The following is an 8,263-nucleotide window of genomic DNA, read 5'->3' as shown; positions in this document are numbered from 1 at the left end:
AAAAAAATTGACAATCCTGTTCGTCTCCTCCGGCACAACAAAATTGTTTCTCCTCCTCTTCGGCCAGATTTTTCTCCCGTGTTCTGTAATCTCCGATAGATTTGTGACAACATCTCTTTTTGTTGTTTCCATATAGATTACATATATACATATTAAGATTTGCCTTCTTCTTTGTTTTGTTTCTTTTTTTCTATTTTGGTTCTGTTCTATTCGTTTCCTTTTTGTGTTACCTTGTTTTTGCTTTTTTTTTGTTGATCTCAAATCCTTGCTTTTACTATACTAATCTTCAATTCGATTCTTCATCGGTCTCTACACAAATTGGAGCGTCACTGGTACAAATTCTTTGCTGCTTTGTTTTGCTATTTAGGGCTTTTCGATGAGTTTTTTTCTATCTCTGTTTTTGCTATTTAGGGCTTTTCGATGAGGTTTTTTATTTATTTAATGTGTATTCGAAAGTGAGTTCAATCGTATGTGTTATGCTTTTGCAGGAAGTTGATGATATAGGATGAATCAAGGAGGGAACACTCAGGCCGTAGCACCAATGGACCCTAATTCCATTGAGGTAATTAACAATCTCTTGTTTCGTCTTGAACCAATTGATCTTGTTTTCTTTGATGGGAAGTTATGTTGATCTTTGTAGCAAGTTATATGTTTGTTAGTGCACCTTTGTAAATGTTTAGAGGAATTTTGCATATTCAGTATGTTTATGCAGTAGAAGAAGAAAGTGATTTTTGATTCTAGACAAATCATTCTCCTCATTAAGAATAGTCTTTTGTACCAATGCCTTGGAGCCTTATGGTTTTCTCGTGTAATCTACCTTTTTCAAAACTCAATGATGTAAACTGTTTTAAGTACTTTTTGCTACAACAAAGTCTATTAGTTCTTCGGTTTGGTTAAAACACTTAGCTGTTGATCACTTAATGCATGAACGTTTGAAGGTTTAATGTTTGAGGTTCTTTTTGATTGACTTGAGACTGTGGAAGGCTTTTAGCGTCTTAAGTTGTAGATGTAGCCTTAATCAGAGATGACAATTTCTGTTTGTTTGTTTGTTTGTCTATATTTCTTTTCACTCTTGGACTTTTTTAGTTATATCATTTATGTAATAAAGATGAGGATTCCCTGACCATTTGCCACTACTAATGGTTTTTTTCTCTGATGCAGAATCGATATGGTGTTGATGGAAGCCAAGTACATAAATATTCATATCAATACTCAACTGGGTCTGACAGTGCCCCATGGACAGGGCATTCTGCTGAACATCAGGCTGTGGATAATGGGAACTATTCAAATTCAAACTATTACCATCCGCAGCCAACAGGGCCTGCTACAAGCAATGTGCAAGAGATACCGACTACTGCATCCTTTACTAGCTCGTCGACGTCTGGAACTGCAAATGTGGCACAAGATTATAGTGGATATACGCCATACCAGACCCCTTCTGACCCACACAACTATTCAAACACGGGATATTCCAATTACTACAGCGCCTATCAACCGCAACCTAGCCAGTCATATCCTCAGCCTGTAGGGGCGTATCAAAACACAGGTGCTCCTCAGCCTCTTTCCTCATTTCAGAATCCAGGATCTTATGCTGGGACTGCAAGTTATTCAGGAACTTACTACAATCCTGCTGATTATCAGACTGCTGGAGGTTACCAAAGTACAAATTATAACAACCAGACGGCTGGAAGTTACCCAAGTACAAATTACAGCAATCAGACTCCTGCTTCAAATTACAGCAATCAGACTCCTGCTTCAAACTATAGCAATCAGACTCCTGCTTCAAGTTACAGCAACCAGACTCCTGTTTCAAACTATAGCAATCAGACTCCTGCTTCAAATTACAGCAACCCGACTCCTGCTTCAAACTATAGCAATCAGACTCCTGCTTCAAATTACAGCAACCCGACTCCTGCTTCGAATCAGGGAAACTATACCTCAAACCCTTATCAAAATTATACTCCTGATGCTGCTAACACACATAGCTCTACTATTGCAACCGCAACACCTGTACATCATCAACAAAACTACCAACAATGGTCAGAATATTACAGCCAAACAGAAGTCCCCTGTGCCCCGGGCACAGAAAACTTGTCTGCCACAAGTGCATATAGTCAGAGCTTTCCAGTTCCAGGTGTTACTAGTGAAATGCCTGCTTCAAATAGTCAGCCTGCTCCGTCTTATGTCCAACACTGGGGGCCGGAAACTGGTCCATCCCAACCACCTTCTCAGCAGGTTCAGATTTTACTTTCATAAGGGAGTAGACCAAATATACGTCATTTGCATTCATAATGCTTTTCTGCTTGCAGCTTATTGATAACTGTGTGTTATCTCCTTATGAATTTTTGAAGTTGGTAAAAGAGTGATAGTAACTGACCTGTTAGCCATCAAGCAATACTGCATAGAATTAATTCTTGAATTTTGTTTGCAAACAGTTTAGACGTAAACTCTTATTGCTTTCTTTTATCCTTCTTGCAGCATGGTGCAGCTGTTAGTACCTCTAATGATCCTTACTGGGTGCATCAAACACAAAGTCTGCAAGCTCATCATCATGTTCCTCCTCAAAATCATTACCAGAGTCCTCTGGAGATGAAACCCTTATATGAGACCCCCTTTCAGGGTCATCAGAGAGCTACATATCCTCAAGAACTGAACTCCCAGTCTTCCTTTCACCAGCCACCGTTAGGCTATCGCCAGCCTACTCAGACAACACCGTCAGTAGATACACAAAGGGTAAGCAAAGTACAGATTCCAACTAACCCTAGAATTGCTTCAAACTTGCCATCAGGTTTTACCAAAATGGATAAAGATAGTTCAGCGGCAGGTGCAGCCCAAACACCTGCATATGTTAGTGTTTCAATGCCAAAGTCGAAAGACCATGCCACTGCTATGCCTGAGGTAAGATTCCTTTTTTCAATTGTTGATTACCTAGCAAGTGAAGTAGATATAATTGTTGGCCACTATAAATTGGTGTGTTGGCTAATTGTTCTTTTTTTTACAATTGACATTGGAAATAAATAATCTCCTTGCTTGTAGCCTAGACAATTCCCGAAATCGCTTCGTGGGTATGTTGAGAGGGCACTTGCTCGCTGCAAAGATGATAAAGAAAAGGCATCTTGTCAGGCTGCCCTGGCGGAGGTAAATGTTTGTAGGAATTGTGAACGTTCAGTTGTTAGAATTTTGTAGCATGATAAATGTTTCTTTTTTAGACACTCTCTGTGCTCATCTTAATATTATTGCATATTTGAATTAACTTCCAACTTGATCTTCCGTGTAGATGTGTAGTATATTTAAGATGTTTTCATGCCTTTTGTCGAAGAATTTGTTTTGCAGTCAGTAGAATACCATGTTAATTTTGGTTGCTTTGCATGTTGATGCTTATTTTTGTATTTCTAGATCATCAAGAATGCGAAGGCTGATGAGACTCTTTATACTCGGGATTGGGATACTGAGCCTCTTTCAACTGTCCTGAACACAAATGTGACTAACACTGAGTATGGCCCTTCTTTCCTCCCTCATCTCGTGTCTGCTTGATCTATAACTTTCGTTCTTCCCTAGTAGATGGTTGGAGCATTACTTTCTATTTTCCTGCTAAGTTTTACACTGCAATGAAGGTCGAGCTCCACTCTTATATCTTCCTTCCAAAATAAGAGCCCAACAAGACGACCCAAAAGTAGATGGGAGCCGTTACTGGAAGAGAAACCGTTTGTCAAGCCAGCTTCAACTTTCAGTAGTCCTGTTAAATTTGGAGCTTGGAATCACCAAAATGAAAATAACAAAAAGGTTAACCTTTCTCTTCTTAGATTATATGATGCTACTGGCGAATGTGTATTTAGCTGTTAGAATTTGGTTCTTGCAGTCACTGGTTCTGATAAGAAATTTTGCAGAACTCTGAGATTTTTCAAAAGGTGGATGCTGCCATTGGCTTCAAGCCCACTTATTCTGGGCAAAATTCTGCAAAAAAGAGTTTCCAGCGGCCTGTCAAGCGGCAGCGGTTTTCTGGTGGTGCAGCTACGGCCATTGATGATGAGGCATCTAGTGATAGTGACAAGGATTTGACACCTTACTATTCCAGTGCAGTGGCACTTGCTAGTTCTGCCGAGGAAAAGAAGCGACGTGATAGTCGTTCCAAGCGTTTTGAAAGAGTTCAAGGGCACAACCGAGGGACTGATCTTCCGAAACCCAAGAATGCAAATGTTGGAAATTTGCATTCTAGAAGAGCCACTGCCTTGCGGCTTAGCAAAACTTTTGATGAAAGTGGCAGCAGAGCTGTGGAAGACATTGACTGGGATGCACTAACAGTTAAAGGAACTTGCCAGGAAATTGAGAAACGTTATCTCCGCCTTACCTCTGCACCGGATCCTGCCACTGTAAATATCACTATCTTAAACCTCGTAATCTTTTCGACACCCTGGCTGATTTTTTTCTATTTGACTTATTTTCAGGTAAGACCAGAGGATGTGCTGGAAAAAGCTCTGTTAATGGTTCAGGATTCTCAAAAAAATTATCTTTATAAATGCGATCAGCTAAAGTCTATTCGCCAAGATCTCACAGTACAACGAATACACAATCATTTAACAGCTAAGGTATATTATTGAGTTCAGAATGATATTTGAGTGTTCTTGCTTGTAGGATCCATTTCCTGGTGGAGGGTTTTATCCTAGTTACAGAACCTGTCACCCAATTAGCACGTTTATAATGTTTACATGTTCAATGTCTATTTCAGGTTTATGAGACACATGCTAGATTGGCTTTGGAGGCTGGGGATTTACCCGAGTATAATCAGGTTGGTACACCAGCACGGACTCCTCATATTTTAGAATAGTAATCATTCAGTGTCTAGATCAAATCGATATTGAAAAACTTGTCCTGTTTTTCCTAATTTAAAAAATATCAACATCTGCTAGAATTTCACCGGTGTCTCATTTTCAAATAATAAATAAGCAACATGTCATGCAAGACCTCAGAGTGAAGTGAGTTTGGAAACAGCTGGCAACTATAGTTTAGCAAGTAGAAAAATTTAGGTTTCGAGTTATGCCTTTAGGTTCTAAAATCAATATAGTAAACATTGATAAAATTGTGGAAGATGCTATCGACATAATGTTTGGCAAGTTGACGCATATTTCTGATGACTTGTTACTATGGACTATGACTTTGGTTTGCATAAATTCTGCAATATAATGATACTGATCCACCAAGTCTCGTAGAATACACTGTTGCATATTCCTGAGGAGTCTATTTTAATCTCAGGTATTTTTAGTGTTGCTGAATTGGTTTATATTTTATGTTACAGTGCCTGTCGCAGTTAAAAACTCTTTATGCGGAAGGTATAGAAGGATGCTCTCTGGAGTTTGCTGCGTATAGTCTACTCTATATTACCCTACACTCTAACAACAACCGAGAATTGCTATCATCTATGTCCAGGTTAGTACGTATAAATATCCATCTCTGGGCTCCGTTTTGCATGATGCGTGATGAGAAACTTTGATAAATTAAAGTTTCGTGGAAAGATCAAAATATGGTTTTGAGTGACCAACTGGGAATAGTATTGATATTATATATGTTCACGCTACCTATCTGATAGTTTAGGTTTTGTAACATCTCTTTCTACCAGTGCAAAGAGGTTACTCCTTTGAATTGGGTTTGTGTGCATTGGGTTTGTGTGCATCTATGTGCAAAGAGTAATTTTGTGATCTCTGTTCCGTAGATTATCCGAAGAAGCTAAGAAGGATGAAGCAGTTAGACATGCTCTTTCAGTTCGTGCAGCTGTAACATCAGGAAATTATGTTATGTTCTTCAGACTCTACAAGACTGCACCAAACATGAATAGTTGCCTCATGGGTAGGAGACATATTACATAGGAAAACTCTTTTGATATGTTTAAACAATTGAATGGCTAGATATGTAAGGATATGATGAAATTGTTATGTTTGCAGATCTCTATGTGGAGAAAATGCGTTACAAGGCTGTGACTTTTATGTCTCGGAGTTGTCGGCCTACAATCCCGGTTTCATACATAGTTCAAGTGTTGGGCTTTACTGGTGCTGCAAGCGAAGGTACTGATGAAAAGGAGACCAATGGTTTGGAGGAGTGTTTAGAATGGCTAAAAACCCATGGTGCTAACCTCATTACTGAGAGTAACGGAGATATACTGCTTGATACCAAGGTAAGTCTTCTTTTGGATTTGCCATATCCTTACTATATAAGACTTCAAGTTCACAATGATTCTCAAGATATGGATTGAGGAGTGGTTTTTTGTTATTCCTTGTGCAGGCGTCATCAACGAGTCTCTTCATGCCAGAACCTGAAGACGCAGTTGCTCACGGAGATCGAAATCTAGATGTCAATGATTTTTTTACACGTACATGATAAAAAAATTAATGTTTGTTGTAGTCTGTCTGATGGAAAAAAAGAAGAAGCAATATTGCTAAAATGAAGTTCATCATAACTTTTGATCTGAAAGGAGAACAATGACGATAATTCCAAGGCTCTCTGGCTTCATCAACATCCTCTCCCCCACACACAAGTTCAGGTATGACATTTTTAGGTTTATAATACTTCATAGTTGTAGTAGGAAACGTTTGGAAGAGAAGCTAAATGTGTTTGTAATTCGTTTTTGTGAATATGGAAGTCCTTATTCTTTCTATATACTTTTAAGGGTATCCACTATCCAGGAAACATACCTTTATATATATATATGAAAAAAACAATTTTCATTAAAACAATTCAAGGAATTACAAACAGAAAATATAAGTATGTTTTTGATTTGGGTCTTTTCGCATTTTTTTACTTGCCTTTTCTACTCTTTTCACCTCCTCTTGTTCTTGCTACCAAGTAACAAAGTGAAGTAGAACAAAATCCTAAAAAAAAACCCGAAAGCAACTGTGACGAACAAGCAATTCCACTTACTCAGCTGAACAACACCTTGATTCTTCAGTATATCAGCACCAGTGGTCAAACAAGTCGTGCTCGATATCGTCACCCCAAGCGACTTGCTCACTGATCCAAGCAGATTCAGCTTCATCACTTCTGGTAATTCCCCTAATGGCGTATTGTCGAAAATCTGAACTCCTCTCACGAAACACTTGGTCGCATCAGAGAACTCGTTCTGTAAAACAGCTTCGTAGGGGTATTTCACCAAAGACAGGTAATGAAACCAAATCCAGTAATCAGGGATACGGTTTCTGTTGATGAAGAATCCACTGAACAACAAGAAGTAAGCTAAAATAGCGACGACGATTATGTAACCCAACATCACACTCGGAACCACACCTGACAGAAACGTGACAAAGGAGCTTCCTGACCAGAACGACGCTAAAATGATCAAACAGTAGAACAAAAGGCCCATTGGGCCTCCACCCAACCCAACAGCCCAATACGTTGTCGCCGCGAAAGCAAGGGAGAGGAAGATGAGTGACGGGATAGAGACGATGGCGTGAGAGAGAACGTAGGAGGATCTCCGGTAAGCGTTGTAAGCAGTTTCTCTCATGAAGATGTAACGTTCCTGGAGAAAAACTGGTAACGCATCGGCGCAAGTGTAGAACATTGTTGACATCGCGAAGGCGAAGAAACCTAACCGCTCTTGAACTCCTTTCGGCGAATTGTCTAACCGCCAAAACACGGTGGCGAGGATGAATCCGGTGATAACGACCGAGGCGACTCTGATTCCGAATAGCTCAGGTTGTCTCCTAGAATTGAGCATTGATCGTTTCGAGAGAGTTTTGATTTCGATCCACATCGGATTCGCGAATTCAGGAACAGCTAGGGTTGTTGTGGAAGTAGCGGTTGCTCCGCCGTTAGCGACGGATTCGCCGCCGGAAACTAGCTTTCCTCTGCTTATACTAGCGGCGATTGCTTCCTTCAGCGTTAGATTTGGGTACGGTGACGAAGGCGGAGTTAACGGCGGTTGACGATTGTTCTGTTTCTTCATCTCTTGCCATTTTTTGTTGAATTCGACTAATCCTCTTGTTCCTCCGGCTGATACTTCAAGCTCACGGATGAGATCTAACGCGAACTCGGTTCGATTCTCGTTTTCCGGTATCGGACTCCCGAACTCGGAGAAAAAACGCGCAAGACTCGCCGGAGATCCGCTGTACACGGTGTGACCACGGGATAAGAAGATTAACCGGTCAAGCAAACTGAGAACTCGATGACTCGGTTGGTGAATCGACATAATCACGATACTGCCACTCTGAGCAATCCTCTTCAACACTTTAACAACCATGAACGCACTCGTTGAGTCCAAACCAGAGGTTGGTTCATC

General features: G+C 40.2%; 2 protein-coding genes across 2 annotated transcripts in view; one reads left to right on the top strand and one right to left on the bottom strand.

Annotated features, from left to right (window-relative positions):
* Positions 1 to 6,662, top strand: LOC104785510 (SAC3 family protein A-like). The gene is made up of 14 exons (XM_010510727.2): positions 1 to 332; positions 489 to 562; positions 1,162 to 2,235; positions 2,479 to 2,898; positions 3,037 to 3,138; positions 3,397 to 3,494; positions 3,615 to 3,783; positions 3,888 to 4,370; positions 4,446 to 4,586; positions 4,727 to 4,786; positions 5,294 to 5,424; positions 5,708 to 5,841; positions 5,937 to 6,166; positions 6,274 to 6,662. The coding sequence occupies exons 2-14, from the start codon at positions 506 to 508 to the stop codon at positions 6,367 to 6,369; spliced, it is 3,195 nt and encodes a 1,064-aa protein (XP_010509029.1). The 5' UTR covers positions 1 to 332; positions 489 to 505; the 3' UTR covers positions 6,370 to 6,662.
* Positions 6,670 to 8,263, bottom strand: part of LOC104785511 (ABC transporter G family member 1) — a 10,704-nt gene continuing 9,110 nt past the window's right edge. Inside the window, exon 2 of the mRNA XM_010510728.2 lies at positions 6,670 to 7,032. Coding sequence (XP_010509030.1) covers positions 6,809 to 7,032 — 224 coding nt within the window. The 3' untranslated portion in view covers positions 6,670 to 6,808. The remainder of the gene's footprint in view (positions 7,033 to 8,263) is intronic.

The sequence above is a fragment of the Camelina sativa genome, chromosome 5 (genome assembly GCF_000633955.1).
Source record: "Camelina sativa cultivar DH55 chromosome 5, Cs, whole genome shotgun sequence".
NCBI lineage: Eukaryota > Viridiplantae > Streptophyta > Magnoliopsida > Brassicales > Brassicaceae > Camelina > Camelina sativa.
Note: the sequence above shows the minus strand (reverse complement) of the source record. Positions and strands in the feature narration are given on the sequence as shown.